Below are 23,619 nucleotides of genomic sequence, written 5' to 3' on the forward strand. Positions count from 1 at the left end.
TATAGGAAATGCGAATCAATGTTGAACAGAAAATTTCATTTATGTGAATATATATATGTATACACACACACATATATATGTATATTTTAATTGTGTATACACCCTCTTCCCTTAAATATATATTTATACTTTTTACATATCTATTTTTGCAATTCTCTCAACATTTCCCTGGTCATATTAATAAATTAAAAATAAATTATTGTTTTAAACAAAATCTGAAGTCATTGGTTATGTTATTCAGGAATTGAAGAATATTTTTTATCAGATTAGCCATTTTACAACTTACAGAAAAGTACACACTTTAATGCTGTACTTAACAACTCTATTATGTATTTCAATGTGGCTAAAACCAAACAGACTAAAATTGAGGCTGCTTTATCAAATCATCCTACATATTATTCTAAGTATTATTCAAGGCTTATTTGGAATTTTCACAAACTGGTATCATAACAGCAGTATCTTGAACATAAACCTATATTCAAAGGCACACAAATCAAAGAAGAAAGTCAACTTGTAAATATAAAATACTAAATATTTGACTGGAAATGCAGTAAGATTATTTTTTATAATTTAAGTTAAAAGAAGTGGTAAAGACCAGGAACAGACTGAACAAAAAGATTTAAAAATCAGAACACAAAAAATGTGATGTTAGTTAAGCCTATTAAAAAGTATATATAAATAATAGATATACCTCCTGCCAACTTACCAAGGTATTTCTCCCTTTCCTCTCTTCTTTCCTTTGCCAGTCTTTGTCTTTCATCAGTTTTTAGAAATCCATCAATAGCTGAAGACAGAGGGAGGGGAAAAAAAAAAAGCCTTAAAAAGCTGTTAAGCAAAACTAAAAAAGGATCCAAAAGAAATGAAAAGAATGCATCAAAAAGAGATCATAACTAGCACATTTAACCACTCCAATAACAAAACCAATTTTGCTCCTGTATGCGGGCGGGTTAACGAGCTGGATTCAGGTACCTCTTGAGCACAGTCTCCCACCTACTGCTGAACTCCAAGCACGGCTCCTCAGTGGAAGTGCCCGACTCCTCTTCTCAGAGAAAACAAGCATGCTGTTAGTGCTTGTTTCAAAACATGAAACTTCCTTAAGTAAAATGGTAAGGATGCAATTTAACATGCACTTATCTTAGTTAATAAGCTAATTTAAAAATTTTTGGCTAGATAGAAAAAGGTAGCTCAGAAAAGCGGTAAGCAGCTACATGGAGTCCCAGCCTTTATATTTATGGCTGACCACAGCCCCCTCCAGTATCCTTGCTTGCTCAGCACTTCAACAACCAGCAATTACTGCTGGATGAGGCTACAGAAGCATCAGCCCTCCTACCCTTTTTCCCAGGCAGGAAACACTTTGTTTCCTCCTGGAGTTGGTATCTAAAAGTAAGATACTTGTTTGGGACGAGATTGCCTAAGGATGTTTGTACCTGGATCCAGACACCCCAGTTCTTTGCACTGCATGAGCAGTTAAAAAGCCCAATTTAAGGAGGCAGGAAGGCAGAGTGTGACACACCAGGTGCCTTGGGGTCACCTGCCTGCATGCCCTGGAACAAGCATCAAAGGGACCTAAAATGGACCTTATGCAACAGCAGGCATAAGGCCACCAGAGTGCATTGACAGAGCATCCAGGGGATGGTATCCTCTTAAAACAGCTGACAGGGCCTCCAGTGCCCTCCCTTCCCTCTCTTCTCAGGATCTCCTGAGGTCTAGGCAGTGCTGCAATGCAAACAGGCATGGTGTCTCACAGCACAGTTTACATCATTTGCAGTCATTATCTGGGCTCCCTACTGAGTTACTGAATTCTAATTAAGTCCCCTTCCTTTTGCTATGAGAACTGCACTTGCTCATTTTATCAGATAAATATGAATGGAAAAATTACATAGACTGTAACCTCAACTACCTTTCCTGAAAAGTCACATTTGCAGGTTCCTTTCCAAAGGCATCCTGTCTGTGGGAGCAAGGGTCTTGCATAGAAAGTACCTTTCTCTAAAATGCACAGTTCTGTAGGAAGGCTGAAAGCCAGCCTCAGTGGCCCCTGGTGACAAAGGCAGGGTCTCAGCTGTCCCCATCACAGTAACAGCTTGCTTTTTCCCCAAGCAGCACCTTTGAAGACCATCTCTAATCCTTCTCAGCACACACAGACTGCTACTACCTGAAGGCAGCCAGGCCCCTGGAAAAAGGTGATTATAGCTCCCAGCTGCTTAATTACAACTAAATTTGTGGGTCAAATACATATTTATTTATTTATTACCAAAGACTCATCCTACTTCCATTCTAGTCCACTTGTTTGCTCACTTGGCTGACATTTATTTTCAGATTTGAGAAGGAAGGAGACAAGAGGTGGCAGCTCAGTAAAGCAACCATGGCAAAGGTTTGTAACTGATTTGAAGGGGCCTGCAATAGGTAGCCAAGAAGGTGAATCAGCACAGGTATTTTACAGCTCCAATGGAAAGTTTTTCAGTGGTCTTAAAGTTGAACAAACATGAAAACTACAACTCAGGCTAGAAGCGGCAGAGGGACATGAAATTCTAATGGATCAAGAGCCTAACAATGGAAGACTGAGCTTGGGAACAAGGAGGCTGGAGAAAGGGAAAGAAACAAGCAGAGGCACAAATTAAGGTCTTCTGTGGCAAAGGATGTAACTCAGGTGGAGAGGTGGAACCTAAAGTACAGAAACTGGAATGGGGATAAATGGAGGGATGGAGAGGAACAGCAAGAGAGTTTGTGTCCATGAACTATGTTCACAAAATCCTGCACTGATTCTCATCACTCTTCTGGCTTACAGCAACTATCTCATAAAACTGCCAGCAAAAATGCATCCCATTATGCCTATAAATAAAATTATAACTAACTCATCTCTACTTTGATTGCTTCACAAACACCTGGTAAAAGTGGATCTAAAAGCCTTGCTCACAACCCCATTGCTATCCAGGGCTGATGCACAATTTTTCAGGCTGGCTTGCTCAAGCATTTGAATATTGCAACCCAATTCAGAAAATACTAAAAGATTATCAAGGCTGTAATGTCACATATTTAAGAAATGAGAAAGCATCCAAATTGCAACAGTCTGTACAATCTTTATTTTGCCTGTTCTTACATATATATTACATTTTTTCCTTTTAGATCCCTTTGCTTATTCATTCAGTGCATAAGAGTTGAACCAAATTCAAAGTTATTAGTGCTTCTTGCTTCTTTCTTTCTTAAACTGAAAAGTAGACAAAACTGTACCTGAAGGCTTTTTGGAGACTAGCACTCCACACTTGGCTACATCACAGGTGAAACTACCAATACATTAAACTACTGTTCACGACAGATGTAATACACCAACATGAAAATAAAACAGCCCACCAAAAAAGCAGTGGAGGAAAACTGTATTCTAATACATCCATGCATCAAACACAAGATGGCAAGAGCAGCATTAAAATAGCACAGGCATCCTCAATGCTGGCATTTCTTAACTCAAGAACTTGGCTTTGCAAATCAGCATGCTTGCCAAAAATCAGAAACTTTACTTCAGAACATAAATACAGTTCTGAAGGACAGAATAACCGATCCCTGGGTAAAAGCTTGTACATTGAGATGATTTTCAAAGTCCAAGACGACCGTACTTCATGCATCTTCATATAACATTAAAAATGCAGTGGGCACAGCAGTTACCTGTGGCAAGGTATTTCACTAATGACAAGCATTCCGTTTGGCAAAGCAGACTGCAAGCAGCGAGCTGGCACAGGTAACTATCCCGGGAATAGTGTACGGGATAACAGGGAACTGCCAGCAGAGGGCAGGAGAAGGTCTGAATGAATAACAAAGCCCACGGCAAAGTCGCTCTCACGGAGCTTTGACCTCGGGTTAAATCTGTATACGCTGCTTTATCCTGAGCCTTCCTCATACTTACAGCTAAGCCTCTGATCCCTAACTTAAAGAGGCACGTAACAGCTAACAACATGTTTAAAGAGTCAGGATGTAAATAAATGCAGGCTGGTTGTTCTGCCAACCAGAGTAATGAATACAAAGGGATACTGGAGGAAAATTCCCTAATAAACATTTATTCCCAGACTTGCAGAGGAATAAGGAAATTGCTCAAACAATAACATCAAAGATTTTACTCTCAGGAACTGCACACATACAAATTGCTTCTACTTATTACTCTATCTCCCAGCCCTCCCCCAAAAGTCCTTTGCACATAGTCCCCACTCTCTCAGGCATGCACTTAGGCACTGGGCTAATTCCTTGAGATCGTGCCTCATTTTTTGATTGAGGAGGGCCAGCTGTTCATCTGGGACTTCGTTACAATGACCGTTTCTAAAGATAAAGACCATAACATAAAACCAGTTCCAATGTCAGCAGCAGACTTGCAGCAATAATGGAACAGCTGATGCTGCAGGATTCCGTCAATACTTCCATGTTATTTGAAAATAAATAGTCACAGAAGTAAAACCCAACACGTTAATCATTGCTTCAACCTTTTTTTATGGGCAAGGCAAACCTATTCAGACTGATGAAACAGTGCCAGAACATGTCCACACACACTGCTCTGCTCCTGTTTGTGAAAGCCTCTTGGTGGTTGCTCAAGACAGAGGAAGGCTGTCCTCTCCTGATGAGACATAAGGCAAGCTCTATCTTTTGAAATCCATATTCTGTTTTTGGTGAGAAAACAAGTATCCAAGCAGGACAATTAGTTATCAGAAGCTGAGACTATACTTCAAAAGGACCAACAGGCTGCTTGGGCATCTCCTCTCCTGAAATTCACACCTGAGTAATTGTCAGCAGGTAAGGTCTCTATTCACTTTTCTTTTTTTCCACTTTGTTATTGAACCCACATCCCCATCTTTGTGAATTTGGTTTCACAAAATATTTATACACAGCAGATATTGTATTTATACACAGCAGATATTGAAGCCCTTGTCAGGCATCCTGATAGAAGAACCTTGCTGGCCATCTGAGACCAGCTCTACATAACAGCACTCCACACACTGAGACCTTTGGCCATCCTGCATGACCACATTCAAGACATTTAGACCTTTGTCCATTCTACCTGACATTGTCCAACACTTTTAGACCTTTTCCACAATATGCACTGATGCTGCTGAATTAGTGAAATTTCCTAGTTTGGATGCAGTTCTGCCAGTAGGTGGCCTTGCCTGGGACCAGATGAGCCTGCGACACCACTGCACTTAAACCCACTGTACTGCTGGCAAGCTCTGTTGCTTCAAATAACATAATCTTCATCTATAAAATGGATGTTTTGCTCCCTAAAACCTGATTTGCCTCCCTGGGGATTGTGGGACTGTTCTTTGAGACAATAATGAACAAACATTTTCCACCTTTCATTGTTTCCCTCTGGGTATTTCTGAATGAAGAAATGTTCATGTTTTTACCTATTAGCTATACTTTGAGGGGGAAAATAGTTACAAAGCTGCATGTGACTGTACCTGGATGGCACTTTCTATTGGCAAAAGGCACTTTTCCTAAATTTTAATTAATTTTAATTAGCTGAAAGACTTTCAGGTAGAGGCAACATGCAAACACCACAAGAGCTTTGCAGGTAGGTTCAGTAAGATTTAGTGGATTGTTGTCCCTTTTTGATAATTATCTTATTCTATATTTTCTTTAATTAAAAAAGCTCTCTATTTTCTATTGCATTTGAAAATCTTAATACAAAGAATCAGAATTTCCCCAGTTTCAGATACTTAATTTTATTTTTATATTTGTCAGGCTGGATTTCAAATATAACCAGAAATTAAAAAGGAGCATTTTCCATTATATCTAATTAAAATACCAGGATGGCTATTTGTTGTTATAAAGATGTTAAGTGGATTAAGTCATTAAAGGCAAACAGTTGCCAAACACAGTGACATTTCAGAACCCCAGGCTAATTGTCTGAGATGTTGCCTGGCAGATAGAACAGAGAAGCTGTTGGGGACTGCATGCTCTGTTTAAACAAATAGGACACCTGCCTTATGCTCCTGCTCCACACCTTGGATTTTCAAATTATCCATTTGAATCAAGAACTTCAGCTGTAAAACATACTTCCATAAAGACTGCAGCAAAATGTATCCTACTGGTATGTTTATTCAAGTTTAAGATGAAATTGCTCCACAATACTGGCCAAATAACCTTGAAATTATACATAGAGTATATATAGGTCATTTTGTGATCACATATATTGACATAAATATCTGAATTACTACATGGGAAGAAAAAAAAAGCCAAAATATAAATAGCAGATCATCTCAGTTTTGCATGAGCCCACAGACACCTAATCAGCTCCGTGGGATTGTGTACAACTGTGTGTGCAGCCCTAACATGCCCCAAGGAGACTCCAGTATCAGGCAGACACAGCAGATGCACCTCAAGAGCGCTCAGAAAATGTTAAGATACATTAGTAGAATGTTTTTACTTATGAAAACACTAGATAATTAATCTAGTGTTATTATTTATTTAGTTTACTGAACAGGTCCCTGCTAGACAGCCCCCCACCGAGCCCATACCAAGCAGCGGCACTGTGTCCACGTTTCCTACACTGATGTTCTTTCTATTCATGTGCCTCTATTCATTCTCAGGCAGAAAGGAGTACAGAGGCTTAATCAGTGCTTGACAGTGTCTTTCTCAAAGATCTAACACACATGAACATTTACAGCTGTATTTTTCAAACACTCCTAAACCCCATCTGGCATCTATAGGTAGGATCTTCCCTTCTACAGCCTGTCCAACAACTTTCTAGAAGGAAACACTGTGCATTCTGGAAAGGATAAAAATAAACAAACCTGACCAAACAACAACAACAAAAAACCTCACCACAAATACTCTTTCTAATTCACAATTAACATTTTGAAACTTCTAGGGTTTGCCAAGGTGGCACTAGCTGGAAATTTTATACTAAAAATAAAAGCAAAACCTATGAACCCCAAAGCTATAGACATTTCGAATATAAAACTTTTTCCCATGGTTGAAATAATTTTCTTCTTTCATTCACTTACTGCCTATCTCCTCAATTAGCAATAGTTCCAACTCGTATTTGCAATTTATGCCTTGATAAACCTGCACAGACTAGTTTCACTGACTTCAGTAGAATGACTGTGTTAAAATAGAAGATATGGAAATACCTTGTTAGGATCAGGAAGCCCAAGCTTGGCCCACCCAAGTCTGCAAAAAAAGTCCTATCACTCATGTACTATCATACTGAAAGGAAAATTTATATTTTGGAAAGAGAGTAGCTATAAATAGTGTAGACACAGCTTGCCTGGTTCACTGTACTTTGACTTTTGCAAGAAAAAGCCTCAGTGTAAGACAATAAACCTCAAGTCACAGTTATTTTGCCCAAATTATCTAAGGGAAACTTTATAGGATCAGATAAATTTGTTTCTCCATCACAGTAAATTCAATCCAAACAGTTTCATTTTAAGAATATATACGTCAAAATGAAAGCAATTCCATTTACTGGTAACAATATGAACAAGAAAAAGAGCTTTGGCTCTATAGTGCATAGGTGTAGTCAGCAGCACTCTGTCCAATGTGTATTCTACACTGATGTTTTATTTATGTGCTTCTATAATCTCTCAGGCAGAAAGGAGTCCAGAGGCTTACCCAGTGCTTGACAGTGTCCTTCTCTCAGATTTAACACACATGAGTATTTAGAGCTGTATTTATGTAAATAGTGTAGTCTAGTAGAATTCAATTTCTAATTAAAAGTGTTTCTGGAGTGAAAATACACATCTATGTATCCACATCTGCTGATGTTATATATTGATTATTAGGTATTAGATAACCAAAGCTTAGTGAAACACTAGCATCTCACCGAGAAATTCGGATATTTTTAGCATGAGCAGACCAGATGGGAACTGTAAGTACCCATTTCTCCCACCTCCACTACCTTGTAATCCCCAAATGCACATTAAACCCCACTTCCTGTTCAAGTTAACTGGCTTTGCTGGTGTGTGGCACTGAATAGTGATCTTATGCTTTGGTGGTTTTTCAAATGTCACCGCTGTGCTGCACTCTCCAGTGAGAGCTGAAGTGCACAAAGACAGCAGAAGTGAAGAGAGCCCCGAGCTGCTCCCCTGTGCCAGGCAGGAAGAGCTTCAGCAGAAGCCTTGGGCAGCCCTCGGGCGGGCGAGGAGCTGCCCTGCACTGAGGGGCACCACAGCTCATTCTCCTGCTGAACCCCCCATCCAACCTTCACAGCTGCAGGAGCCAGTCCTTGCAAATATTGTCTGCAGAACACAGAGTTTCCAGACTGAGCACCCAGGTAACCTGGAGCACACTGGGCTGAGCTCCTGTCTTCATGCCCAGGCTCTTTGGCCAAGCAAGCCCAGTCACCTTCCCCTCTGCAGTGGGTGGCTGTCCTGCCTCCGCCCACAGGCCAGACACCCCTACATCAGCATCCAGCATTAAAATTTTACTTCACAGAGAAGAGGGAAGCTGGAATGATTTTCCCACTGTGGCAGTTACCTGGAACGTGTCACACTGCCCAGCTCAAGGCACTGAATGATGTGCAATGCTGAAGGCCATTCTTGTGCTGCCAGAGCTCCTTCTCACAGCACCAGTCCATAGCAGCTGCAAATCTCTAATTTCAGCTTATTCAAGAGCCATAGGACAGCATTTTGGAGGAAGCCCAGCAGGCTCTGTACATCCTACCTTCTGCTGTGGCCTTTTTGCAGGCCATGGATCTCTGCAGCAAAGTGACTGCCTGTAGAGGAGGCAGCCAATAAAGATTTTCTTTAAATCCTATAATCAAACTGGTAATTAATCTCTATGTCTAGGTACCAAAACAAAAGCATGACAAAAATTTACAGCTTATTTCTAAACCAACTTCAGCCAGAAAGTTTTAGTTTGGAGCTTGAAGTGAAAATGACAAGGATTTGTCAGTATGTTCCCACAAAATGTCCTTAAAAAAATTTAAGACAATCACAGAAGAAATGATAACATAAAGCAAAACAAAATATCTACAAATAAAAGGCTCACACATGGGTGACAGAGGCTTGGTGGATGACCACTTAAGAGTTGGCAATTTGTACGGTGCAACATAGACCATCAACTCATGCAGTGGCACATGTATGTACAGGATGGTTCTGCAGAGTCCTTTTACTAGTTCTGTTTTAATTTCAAGTCTTATTTAATAGAAACTGCAAAAGAGACACTGGTGCTTTGGAATTTGCTCTGAGTGGCAGCAAAGATACAGTTAGAGAACCAAGAAAACACATGTGGCTCCTAACAATGCTTATGGAGGTGTGAAATGTTGCCAGCATGTCCTTTATTATTACATGTCGAAATTCTTTTTCCCTAGATAGTAATATAAAGTTTTTAACATTACCTTCATCTACCACTATGCTCTGTCCTCCATGAGTGAAGAGTTGGAGAAAGCTTCAGGATGCTTCTGTTCTGCTCTTTGTGGTCAGCAAAGGAAATATAAAGTATTTAATGAAAGAAGAATCCATTTGCAATTTTCCATTTATATATATATATCTCCCTATCAAAAGAAAGTGTTGATGACTTACTAACATGACATGCAGTTATCAAAGACTGACCTAAATAACCTTCACTTTGCTCTACCCACACCTCATGCATTGCTGAAACAATGTATTATTCCAAATAGAAGCAGCTACCAGTATTAGAAGTAGAAAGTACATTTTCCATTTGATTTGGCAAAAAGCTTCCAAAATAAAAAGAAGCAAAGCGGATTAATCCACAGCACACATGATCAAGTGAACTTCATCCTCTGTGTACTTGGCTATGTTCAGAAGCAATAGTTAAAATGTTGCTTTTGCTGTGCTTCACACTAATTATACTTCCAAGTCATTTATTTCAGGGAGAACACCCACTGACTATCAAAATCAAAACAATTTATTCTAGGAACATGCACAGTAAATCCTCACAGGGAGCAAAAGTTTTAACAATTACATGTTTGCTTCATAGTTCTTTTTTTGCATTTTAGTAGATGAACTATACCAACATAGTTGATATTTATAATGTTATGTATGAACATACAGTTTTAGCTATGTTTATGGTCAACACCAATTCATCAAAGTGTATTCCACACAGCTCCTGGTTTTGCATCCCCCAGTCTTGGCCCCTACACATAATTCTTAATAAAGCACATAATTTAGTGGTGGGATCCAAATACCCTTTTAAATCCAGAACATTTCCCTCTGGCATTTATGTAGTCTCATCTGTGAATCTAATCATTCTAGGTCTTCCATCAAGAGCTAACATGTCCTCATTGGGACTTTTGCTTACATTTCTACCTGTGCTTTAGCTGTGAGCTTCTGACACTCCAAGAATCCAAATCACAAAGCTTTCAGTGCACCCAAGTCCATCTGCAAGATACTGCTGAGACCTGACCACTGGCAACCTCTCTGTCCCAGAGAACAAAAATATTACATTTACATACATCCTTTTGTACAAAATGTAGGCATCTCTGTACAATTGTTTATGATGACTGTTCTTGGTCCAACAATTTAATATTGGCAGTGTGCATAGGAAGTGTTAATTGCCTCTGTTAGACAAGCCCCCTGAAGGGCAGGGCTCCAAAAGCAAGAACCTCATTCAACTCTTACCCCTGAACTATATTAAAGGGCCTGAATTGCTTGGAGCTTCTAGAAGCCTAGGAAATATGCCAAAGTAGAGACTGCCTTAACTGACCCAGGCAAGCTCATTTATGCATGCAGCCTGTTGAAGGAGTCCAGGGCAGTGAGAGAACAGTCACAACTGAAACATGCTGGGACCCACTCCTTGCCTAAGTCCTGCTCCATTCTGACAATGTTTGCATTTTATGGAAACAGAAGACCTTAGATCTTTTAGGTCAGTACTTGGAAGATTATTTTTCAAGGGCAAGAGACAGCATGGACATGGACAGATACACAAATAAGGCTGAACATTTCTGCGTCCCTTTAAAAAGTTACGTGTATCAATGTTCTTAAGTGGAAATTATTTGGAGATTCAATACCTTAACAAATGTAAAAAATATTAAGTCTGTCTTTCTAGCACCACAAAACATACATCCTTGTTTAATCTCTAATTTCTCAGAGGATTATCCACTGAGTTCCAGCTATAAATTATATTAGTTGTTTATGAAAACTCAGAATACAAATCACATTATTCATGGAGCTCTTAACCTACAGAATAATAAAGATAATTTACCAGACTGAAACTTTCCACTCAAGAGAGGTGAGTGGATTATGCATCCACTGATTTTTCAAATCTCAAAAAGAAGAAGGTTGAGGCTTTTTCCGGGTAAGAAATTGGAGCATTTACAAAGACTTACAAAAATCTATAACATTAAAGGATAAATAAGAATATAAAGTGACTAAACTGTATGCTTAAATTACATGCTAAGATGAAAACGTATGCTGAAGACAGACCTGACAGCACATTTAAGCCAACACAGAGGCCAATTAAAACACAGTGGGTCACTAAGCTCTGCAGTAAGGAGCACTTAGCACAGAGATCAGATCCTGTATTCAGTGTTTTCTCTCAAAGTTCATCTAAACTTTCGCAGTGATGTGGCAACACTATGCAGGAAGAAGGGAAATCCACTTTGCACTGGTGTTTCTTACCTTCTTTTGTGACCTTCAAGGCCCACAGAGGAAGAAGCCAAGAGACAGAGCTAATATTTTAATAATCCTGTCAACAACGTGCAGCTTTCACTGCTGGGACAAGTGTGCCTCTGCCCTCGCTCAGGAGAACTCCTGTGCAGGAGCAGGCACTGCGGGCACCAGGGGAGACCCATGGAGACTCAGCTGGTGTTCCCGTGGCACGAGCATTTTAGAGCCTTTAGACACAAATAGGCCCTTGCACATACATGTGCACTCTAGAAGCACAGTGTTTTCTTTTCACTGCTACTAGAATTCATTTCAAAGACCAGACACACTAGTCCAGCACATATTTTTTAAAGAAAATATAGGTACTTGTAGAACAACATTTCTTGGAGTATTTCTGTTGATGCTTCAGCCATCTGGAGAAGACTGACTTGATTCAGGACAAAGTCCAAAGCTGGCATGTAAGTGCTAGAATCAGTAATTCAACATCAGTGTCCAGATGTTTTCTGGGCACAAAACTAGCAGAATGTGACTTCAAAAATTTAAGAAAAAAAAATGTAGCTTATATTTGTCCAAAATGACAGATGTCTATTAAGAAGCTCATATGGGTCTTCCACCAAAGCATAAGAAAAGCTATTTGGTTCAAAAGCAAATTTTTTTTAAATCACTTTATTCCTTCTGCCTCTGTATAGTCTTGCACATGATTTTGTAGCACTTTGCAAAGCACATTTCTGTTCTCATTCATAAATAAGGGCAGAGCTGGAAATCTTGGCCCACAGATTTTTATTTTCCTGGTAATTTAAAGTCTTCAAACAAGTGACTTCAAAATGCCTCTACAGGACTGAAAAGCCTCATTTCTTACAGGGCTGTGCCTTGACACCAGATTCTCTACTGAAGTGTTCTCAGAGGTCAGGGTCAATCACAATTCTCTCATGAAAGTGGTGAATATTAGGCCATGTAAAACGGGGGTGAGCTTTTACTGTGTTCTGTGGTATCACCTGGTTTTATCATCTTTGTGGGAACATAGCATCCTTTAGACTATCATTTATGACAAATTTGGTTGAAGTTGACTGATGGCTTCAACAGCTAATTATTGGTGAGAAGAAGGATGGATAGACAAATAGATGTGATCCTCTACATTTAATCTCTTTTTCAAGAAATACAGACAACGGTTCTTGAAATTGTAGCAAGACACTTAAAATCTGCATCAAAATCCTTATTCATTTGCATGCCTCTAGAAATTACACAATGCCCTATATCAATAAAGGCTTTCTATTTTCAAGGCCCCAGCTACTCACAACATGATGGCCTTGAGTAAAAAGAAAACCTTCAAGAACTCTAAATAATCTATTAAAACTCATGGAAGTTTCTACAAAGAACAAATACAGAAATCTCCATATTATATTTTTTGATAATCTAATAGTTCAGAGAAGAATCTCTAGCTTCTCCTGCACATTTTCTGAATAACTCACCTAGAATAAAGCTAATAATAAAAATGAGAGCACACAGATTAGCCAAAAAACATATTTAAACACACAGATTAAATATTTCATGTAAAAGACATTGATGTTATACTATACTGATATTCATCTAATTAACTGCCTGACATTTAAACTGACAGGCTTAAAGAAAGGCAGAGACAACATACAAGATGTGAAATGTAAAAGAAGCTTAATCCAGTGTCACAATGTTAAACTGCCAAGATAAACTGACCAACAATAATGGAAGAATAATTTTCAGTGGTAACATCTTTTGGGTTATTTATAAAAAGCAAAATGAGAAACTGAGTGCTTGCAGTTTATCAAAACATTACTGTTTGGCTAAAAAAGCTGAGGCTGACAGATGAATTTGAAAAAAATATTTGCAGGAAACTTACTGAGCTCTAAAAGGAAACAAAGATAATAATTTGCACAAGTGAATAGCAGCATAAATGTATTAAGGTTGATGATGGTGAATTTCCACTCAACCTTCTCCTGTGTGAGATTCCACACTGAATCCACCAAATCTAATCACACAGCCTGACTCTTTTTTTGGCACACAGATTTATTTAATGCTATGACATAGTCTAGTAACACATGGTGTGGATGAATTTGTGGGGATAAAAAGCAAGTTCTTCAGTAGAGATAAATGCATGATGAATGAGAGGAATTGAAGGTTACATAAACTTGGCAGACAATACTTTGTTCTAATTCATTTTGAAAACACTTGAATAATGATTTAGCAATTAAATTATCTACTTGTAATGCAACGTAATTATACATTTTGGAAGACAGAGTCTAGTTGGCTTAATTAGTTCTAATGTGTTTAGACTTTGTAAGTCTACAATTAGCTTATATATGGATTAGCTGGTACTTTCTATTTAAAATTTACTTTTTAATTTTCTCTTATTCTTTGTTCCTACCTCTCCCCCTTTTCTGATGTGTTGCAGTTGTGGTTTTAATAAAATAATTACTGGCAGAAAATTTAACCTGACTAATTCTGCAAATAAAACAAACAGCTTTATTTGGCACCAAAATGTAGCAATTTACAGTCAAAAGCTTAAAACTTCACATCACAAAATAGTAAAATAATCCTGGTTTCATTATTTTAACAACCTGTCTCATCACCTTTCCTTGCCCAAATACCAACACTAAATCCCAAACTATGTTCTTTCCTATCTGTTTATTTTTCTTTTCATGTCACAAAACCAGTAAGTTCTAGTTTTATAGTACTACAGGACATTTGCACCATTAAATCTTGCAGGTTCAGTAAGTCAGTGTCTGAGTATCTATTTAAAACTTACTCCTTATCTTTGCCCTTACCATCTCACTGCAGTTTCCAGTGAGACTGTACATCTCTTGGGCTGCCAGAGCTGACATTACAGCTACAGAATAGGGACACATACAAAACTTTCCACATACCAAGAATATAATTAATTATTTAAAACTATTCCTATTCTGGATCCTACAAAACTGAAGAAGTTTTTATTTAAAAAATACCTTCTCAGTTATACCTCAGGGATAAACCAGTGCAAATCTGCAACGCAATTACGCACATACCATACAATTATCAACAGACTAAATTTTTTCTCTTCCAGCAATCTACCAGGTTTATTCCAGTTAGACTGTCTTTTCATCACTTTTTTTGCTGTTTGCAATATAGTTATTTAGGATTTACTACATATAAACATGTCCTATTACTATGTTCTACCTCAAAAATAAATGGGCCGTAGCAGGTAAGTTTCATATGATTGACTGAAATAATTTCCCATGAATTATGCAATCTAGACTATAACAAGTGATAAATAGTTGCTAAAGGCATTGAAATTACTTGGAAATCCCTCAATTACAATTTTGTACTGTTTACCAACTGCACAGACTATGGACAACAGAAAGGGTTAATCCAGAGGAATTTGCAAGCAAAACAAAAACCAAAATGCTCCACCATCTCAGGAGTCCACACAAAAGCGTGGTCCAAGCACCCTGACCACCCATGCGGTAACAGATCTACTGACAGCACGAATTTTGGGTAAACACTGAAATTACCTTGCACCCACCTCCCATCCACATTTACTCTTTTATTAAGAGGATTTTTACACAGGACACCACTCCCTTGAAGACACCTCTGGCATGGAGAAGGGGCCGGGGCCATGTGGATGGATTCAAACTGAGGGTGCAGACTGGCTGTACCTCTGGGCTAAGTGGTTGGCAGCTCCATCTCCTGCCCATCCCAGCTGGTCCCTGCATTCAGCTGACCACCCTACTGGCCTGGCACTGCTATGCCCACTCTGCAGTGCTGGGGGACAGAGAGCACAGAAGCTGTGCTGCATGATTGCCAATGCACAAACCACTGAATTACTCCATTGTTTCACGTGAGAGAACCACCAAAGTGCTCAGCTCCACGTCTCTGTTGCTCCCAGCCCAGGACCTCCCTCATGGTACATGGAGAGCACAGGCTGCACACCATCACTGAACAGCCCTGTACAACCACAGGGCCTTTAAGTAAACACTGACTTTCTCCCAGGCTCCTTCTCATTTCTCATCCCTTCTGCTGCTACAGAAATCGGCAACCTCTTTTCCACTTCTGGCTTCCAAGAATCATTGACTGACATAAAATAGGGTGATTTTTCACCACATAAAACAACATTAAACCACAAAAACAAAAAGAAAAAGTAATAGGATGATAACTAGTCTGCCCACTAGATAACAATTGAGTAAAACAACAGCTATGTCAATAACAAGTAGTATACCAGGTTTCAGATATTTTTAAACACAAATGTCTCATCAAATCCAACTGTTATGTGAAGTGGTTTAAAACAAAACAAGCTTTGTACAGTGATATTTACTTCTGTCTCTTATTTTTTAAACAGATGATTATGAAGTGTGAAGTACTTTTGACAGAAAATTAAACTGTTTAAAACAGGTATTATTACATTCTTCTATTTCTGTCTTAATATGTAATACATGCCCACTACTCATGCCTATGATCATGCTGGGTCAAGTACTTTATACATAAAAAAGGTTCATAAATAAACAATTTTAACACAAAGAGATGGCTGCTGGTGCACAAGTAACCAGAAGCCAGGAAACCATCCATTTGCTCACTGCACAGAGGCCACCAGCTGATAACAGAAGGGAGGAAAAGTTATTCTGCTCCATAATGCACATTCCAAGAAACCAGAAGCCACTCCTGCTTAGTAAGTGAGAAGTGATCAGATAAAAACAATTTCAGGGGAAAGAAAATGTTAAACCGACACAGCTATATTTTGGGTTCCCCACCTTGTTTTGTATTAACCTCTCACCTTCTCCCTAAGTTTTTGGACATATTTCTCATCAACATTCCCCAGACTAAAGGCTGGAATGTCAACGAGACTCATCAGGTTTTGAGTAATGAAATGAAGTATTTGTATTTTGCCACCTTAAAAATCAAGGCTTAGGATGAAGGGTGTTTTGAACACACGTCTGCAGAAGGGCAGATTCCTACCCTATGCAATCCATCAGAGCAGTTCAGCTATAAGATCAGGGCTACTTGCCTAATAAAATCTGTAGGTCTCAAAGTCCAAGGTGATAGGTCTATCAAAACTCAGTTAAAGATCCACATATTAATGAAAACAAAACAAAAGAGAACCCCATACAAACACAGCAAGTTCTGAAATTTATAAAGGTAGACCCAGGAAGAAATATGAAAGATTTCAGTCTGAAAATAGGAAGCATTCAAGGTGAAAATTAAATCAGCCTGCTTTGCAAACAATGCTCATTATTAATATAATAAAGATCTAGCCAGATGGGAGACAATATCCTGCACAGTGCAGCTGAGACAAACAACAGCAGGGAAACAAAATCATTCTTCTTTTTAACTGTAATACCACAGCCAGCACTAAGAGTTGTTTTCCGAAAACACTCTGCAGGGTTTATTTTGAATAAAAAGTAAAGTACAGCCTCTCCTGTGTCTTATCTATAACTGCCATTGCTGCAGACAAGCCATAATGATTTCCTTCTCTCTGTTGAAGAGGAGCTCTTAAGGATGTTTCTGACAACCACTTAAGCAAACAGCATGATAACCTCAAAGACAACATTCCTAGATTGAAGAGATCATATATGTTTCCCTCCTCTCATGAATATAAAAAATGTGTGACTAGGGGCTATTCAGTTGCATTCAAAATTACTTTGGACAAATACATCTGCAGCTAATGATGTTGGTAACTGAGCTTCCTGCCTCTCACTGGAAGTGGATGCAGGTTTTGTCTAAGCACTTCCCATACTCTGTGAAAAATTAATAGGTCAATTACTGTGATTTATACAAAGCTAACTTCAGAAGAATCAGTCAGCAGCACTCTGTAAATACTGTCTTTCTAGGCAAAAATATATACACCTTATATAGTGAGGACAATCAATTTAAGATTATTTCTCTTGATAGCAGAGTTCTGTCGGAAGTATTGACTGTTACGTGAAGAGCCAAAGACTGGATTAGCTCTTACTCAGCTATTTTAGCTGATTTATAGCATGAAGAATAAATAGTAAGATTTAGAAAAAGATTTATGCGTGACTAGGTAAATAAGATTCCTTCCACATACATAGATATGGTTGAAGGGGGAGGACAGAAATTGAAAAACAAAAACCATGAAAACTGGAACAGTTTTCTATAAGCAGAGTGATAAATAGTAGTGCTGTGTGAACATCTATCTTTTCAAACTCCTCTTGTATTTGTTTATTCAATGGAGATCTCATAGCAGGCTTATTTAACCTTGAAAATTGCTGAGCATCCTGCCTTGGAAATAGTCTTAAGGACAGGAAAGTTCTCTCAAGTGTCAATGGAAAAACTATTGCCAGAACCTCCTTTTGCAAGGCAGACCAGGAATCGGCCAAATGGGCAGCACTGAACATGTTACAGCCATGTTAAGAATTTTGATGTGTAAAGAACAATACACTTATTTTTAGATTTTATTTAGCAAAGAAAACTAGTTGTATTTATATACACCTGAGAAATTCAAATATGTACACAATGATTCTGAGAAGACACTTCAGTGTTACTAGGGTCATTACTTGTTTTCACCTTTGTGGAGTTTGGCTGTAGAGAGTACCAGTATGCTGAGTTCTGCAATTTTTCCTCATTCTAAGCAGTTTTCCTCTCTTACAATTAGAGAGAAGAAATAGATGATGTCCTCTCCCTACCTTTCCCCTTCTTTTTTGAAATAATTCAAGTTACATCAAAACCTCTGCCTTCAGGCTCTGCCTATGCATATACACCCCTTCTCTGGCACACCCTGCACCTTCCCACTTTTCAACCCAAATCTGCATGCACTCCTGCCTCCCCTCAAAACCTCACCCCTCAAACAGAATGCCATCTGCCACATCCAGCCCACTGTTCCTGCAGCTCTCAGCACAATTGTCCTGTACCCCACCATCACATCCACCCCCCTGACTCACAAGCTGCCCCAGGAAGCTCCTGAGGGATTCCTGGGGATGATGTGCCATCCTTGGCAGGGCAAGTGCCAGCAGCACTCTGCTGTCAGAGGCGGGTGGCACGCTCCAGCACACCAGCTGCAAGCACACCCCTACACTCCACACGTGATTGCTGTTTTGGGAAGCTTGAGAAGGCTTGAGAAGGTATTTTTCAGATTAAGTCTCTCCTCCACACCCAGTCACTCCATTCATAAGGGAAGGTGGTTTGGACACATCTACAGGCTTTGCCACAACCTCTGCCAGCCATGAGGCTGGCACTCCTGGCCCAGAGCAGCTCCAGGACTCACAGAGAAACCACACATGTGCTTTCCTTACAAAAATCACACATCAGCTCTCACTCCAAAATTTCAGTTTTGGTATTGCAAATACATAGTCAGGTTGTTGCTTTCTAGAGTTTGTGCTCTGAAGGGTCATGGGTTCATACAACCACTGCCCAGGGACGAAAGGACCTCAAAAAATCATCTGGTCCAATATTCCATGAGAGAGGGAGCCCAGATGAGATTATCTAACATCCTGTCCAACCCTACCTTGAAAACATCCAGTGATACAGCCTCCACCATTTCCCTCAGGAGCTTGTTACAAGTGATTATTGTTGTCACTGTAAAAAAACTTATTTCTTTCATCGAGGCAAAGCCTCTCCTGGTACCAATTTTTTTTGCTTTCTCCAGGTAGCTATTTGAGAAGACAGAGCTTCCATTCTCTTTGTAGCCATCTTTAAAGTACTGGAATATGGTGATGAGGCCATCCTGAGCCTTCTCTTGTCCAGGTTAAATACCTGGTCTCCAGCAGGAAGACTAGAAGAACAAAAACAAGTGCCCCCTGATACCCAGTGAGACAGAAGAAAGATGTGAGCAGAAGACCAGGCTGCAGTGCAGATGAAAGGGCAGAAACAAGAGGTGGATGTTCTTCTCCTACTAAAACTCTAGGAACAGACCTGCAGCAGGGTCCCGGAGCATTGCAAGCAGGACAGCAGCCTAGACAGTAGCATCAAAATTATCTGAGCCAATTGTGCTAATTATAAGTCAAAGAATTCTCATATTTCTGCATGTTTGGAACACAACACAAAAGCACACTGCTGTTTTATCAGTGTGCATTAAGATGAGACAGACTTAAAATGACAGCAGAAAAGAACATTAGCTGACTAGATTAGATACGAATGTCAATTTGATTTAAGAGAGGTACATGCATAATTTTCTCCAGTGTACTTTACACTAAGAGTCCCTTTGGTTTTCAACAGAAGACAACAGAGAATCAATGCAAACAAATTAATTATACAGTATTAAAATATAAATATTTTGAAGCTCATGTTTTATAGAACTTTATCAAGGTTCTCCCTGACAAGACTCAGAAACATGTTTTGTACTTAACTGACTGGGAAAATAGGTTTATTTTTCTTTTTGAACCAATTTAGTCCAGAAATACTTGATGAAAAAATGTCAGTTATTAATCAGTATCCAGATGTCAATATAGACCTTTCAGTACTACTTTAATAATAAAATATTTAATAAAAATAGCCTAAATTTAGAGACAGGATATAAATCCTCCAGTGAAAAACTGTTCTTACTCTACATTTAAGAATTCATCTTATGATCCCCTCCATAATTCAAACTTCACTGAGGGATTATTATTCAGCTATTAAAATCTAAACTGATCCTAAATCACATATGACTTTTAGAAACCATCTGTTGAATTTTATGCCTCAAAATTCTAGATTACATGATTTCCTATATAAAAAGTGTATGCTGATATTTCAACATCACACTTCCATAAAATCAAGTTTTATTGGAGTCTAAAATACCTCTGTTTTTAAACTTCCAAGTCATATCTTAATCAAAACGTACATAGGAGGATACTTGAAACAACATTAATTTGTTATAGCCAGTTAAAGACTCTTCAATAAATAACTGTCTTGTAACTGTAACAGTTAAAGCTATTAAAAGGGAATACTAACACCATCTCTTCAATATCGATTGAAATAGTTCGGCTAAAGGAGATGTGACAATCAGGAGAACAAGTGAAACTTAACTTGAAGTGTTTTTTGCAAGCCTTGCCTTACATTTCAGGTGTACATAAGCATTGATATTTGACTGGACTACCTAAGGAACAAGGAAATGGCAAAAATGAAGTTTGAAAAATTTGAAAGCAATGTCAGTACACCAGAACTACCTTAAAGCCAAGAAGCCTGAATTAGTTTTTATGAAGTACTTCTGATTAGTTCTTAAAACTTAACACACACCCCCCCCCCAACATAACATCAAAGTAATCTGCAAGTATTTGGCATATCTGAATATCCTTGCAATGACTTGACCTAAACTAGAACAACATCAGTATGTTTTTATCTAAAAGGATTCAAGGACACAGAGATGATGTACGGGACATCTCTTTTATTTTGACTAAAGCTGGCTTATCATTTGGCATTACTCAGAATTCTAACTCTATCTGGTTTAATGTTTTCCATGAGATGTAGAAAGGTATAAGTGATTTTCTAAGTGTAAGAACCATAACCTTAACTTAAAATGGATCTTCTCAAGTTTGCTCATTGCCTCCTTGGACAGAAGGCTTCTCAGTTTGTTTCTATTTACACAACCAGCAAATCCAATATGTATTTCTTTCTGAAATGCTCACTGCATTTCATAAAATAGAAAAATCACTGATAACAATTCTGTGATTATAAATGAAAATTATTACATCATTCAGAAATAACACACCAGTAAGTTTATAACTATGATATACTGGAAAACCATCTTACTTTCTCATCCTTGGCTAAAGCTATTCTGACTTGACAGTGTCTGAACTCCCTTTAAGGAATATTTCTTCCTTTTCTCAGTCCATCTCATCCGGAAAGACATTTAATTCTGTGAAGTTACCATTTCTGAGTCTCAAATCTCTCTGCTTTCAAGCTTTAAAGCCTTATTTGCCATCTTCTAAACAACATCTTGTCATGCTACACAGACTAAACAACCTTAATTTTAACTTCATATGCCACTTTCCAAAATAAGCCTTTGGATACCAAAGACACTTCAATGCAATGCTCAGAAAGTGAGGGCGACAGGCTTGCTTGAGTAGAAAAGCTTTGTAAAGCTGTGAAAAAACTTCCCCCTGAAAAAAGGAATCAGGAGAGGGGAATGGCTCAGGGGTCCTTGTGGGCAGGCTGTGAGCACTGCAGGCTCTTCTTGTCACTTGGAGAACTGAGCGAGCAGAACAATTTAGGGGATTTATTACTGGTTCAGCAAGCAAAAGGAGCTAACACACACATCCCAACTAACTGGCCAATTAAGAGCTGCACATTACTGCACTATATCACTGAAAGCAAGATGAAGGAACAGAGTCAACTTTGCAGATCTGCTCCTTTATTATAAATAACATCAGAATGATTTTTTTTTTTTAAAGCAAGAAAAAACCCACACCAAAAAACCCACCCACAACAAAAGAGTTCTTTCAGTCACTAGTTCTGCAGCCATCATTTTAATACAAAAGGATGCCCTTAAGCATCTGTACACATACACTGGTTTTACTTGGTGAATATTGTGATTACTTTAACGCAGCTAATTTGGAATGAGCCTGCACATAGTCCTTTAAAAAGAAAATTGCCTCTTTGCTAAAGGAATGTTTTCATAGCACTTTACAGTCAATTTCAGAACAAATTCCCCTTTGCAGTGAGTAGTATTAGGCTCTCATCTACTATACATAATTATAGCAGAGAAGATCATTTGGATGCTTTTGCTTCTATGCTACAGCAGCTTCAAATTCTGTAACAAAAATAACCAACATACTGGGGCATTATTTTCCTAGGGCAATCAAAACCAGGAACATTTAAGTAGTGATAATCAGCATTGCTACATATCTGATGGGAACCACAGCAGCGGGAGAAGTAACTATTCCTTTCATTTCAAGATCCAAGCCACAGGAGAGGAACTGGGCCAGCTTACAGCATCCAAGCAAATGGTATTTTTGATAACTGCCTTCTGGTGCTCACAATCTAATTTCCATACAAAAATAACCAATTCTTTGCAAGTGGAATGAATCTTCATAATTTTATATATACGCCCTAGTAAATTGGTTTGAGGAAGTGCGGATCACACCTATTTGTTTCACAACATGTAGGATACTGAGTTGGGTAACAGGACCTTGTCTCTGACTTCATAATTATTAAAATCTATTAGGTTTATCAAATTATGCAATTAAAAAACAAAAGAAAAAACCCACCATTAAGTGTCCTCCAGTTCTTCCATTATTCATTAAATCAGAAATAAGCAGCTCAACATAAGGCATTCAAGCTGTTATGAAATCCACTTATTTGTAAATGACAAATGAAGCTCATTCTCAGTATAACAGCTTTTCCTGGGGAGTCAATTTATTTAAAAGAAATTAAGACATTACCATGCCAGGACATAATTATGGGATTGTATAACAGCTCTGCTTTAAAACTTCTACAGCAGAAAAAGACTTATTAACCATTGCATTGTAGACCTGACATATCAGATATGCTCCAGGAGTGAGGGAGGTCTATAGAATTACATGGCTATGTGCCTTTATCCTGTGATGGATCTGTATAGTTGGATTCCCCAGCCCCAGTCAGGAAGGTTCTGAAGGAAGGCAGAAATCCATTAATGGCCACATGCAAGGCTGTATCTCCAAGAGGACTGGCTTGCTGCCTGTGACAGCTGGAAATGCCTCCACACTGCTGCAGCAAGGCTCATGGTCAGACTGCACCTCTGAAATCTATTTGGAAGAATTACCTACTCAGTATAATGTCCCAGCAGTGTGCAGCTACACTACAGGGCTGCTGGCACCTGAGAGGCAAAGAACAGAACAAGCCATGAGAGTCCCTACAGAGTCTGTAAGTCTACAGCATGCATGATTTAGTATTTCAATACCAAGGTGATGAGTATGCTACAGATAACTCATGTAGATTACTCTCCCAGCAAGTCTGTCACACACTCAAGTGTGGTATTTGAAAATACTAGCTTGTTTTCTGACTACTTTTTAAGGCTTAGTAAGAAAAATTTCATCCTACTCACTGTACCAAAATAGCTTCAAATAGAAATATTTGGCATTGGGAACAGAATTACTAAACTGTGTGTGTGTAGGTATACGCAATCCAGAGTGTGCCTAACCAGAATAGCTCAAGGCTGCAAGCA

The 23,619-nt window shown here is 38.7% G+C and overlaps 1 protein-coding gene across 9 annotated transcripts in view; it reads right to left on the minus strand.

The window, feature by feature from the left end:
• MAP7D2 (MAP7 domain containing 2) overlaps nucleotides 1-23,619 on the minus strand; it is an 81,175-nt gene that overhangs the window by 35,604 nt on the left and 21,952 nt on the right. For 7 of the 9 annotated variants that reach the window (XM_077781637.2, XM_085559455.1, XM_085559421.1 and 4 more), the window contains one exon: nucleotides 707-784. In XM_077781637.2, coding sequence (XP_077637763.2) covers nucleotides 707-784 — 78 coding nt within the window. Of the gene's footprint in view, nucleotides 1-706; nucleotides 785-9,313; nucleotides 9,387-23,619 lie in introns of all 9 variants that reach the window. The other 2 variants (XM_085559473.1, XM_085559439.1) reach the window with 1 other exon arrangement.

This window comes from Lonchura striata, chromosome 1 (genome assembly GCF_050655825.1).
Source record: "Lonchura striata isolate lonStrDom1 chromosome 1, ASM5065582v1, whole genome shotgun sequence".
NCBI lineage: Eukaryota > Metazoa > Chordata > Aves > Passeriformes > Estrildidae > Lonchura > Lonchura striata.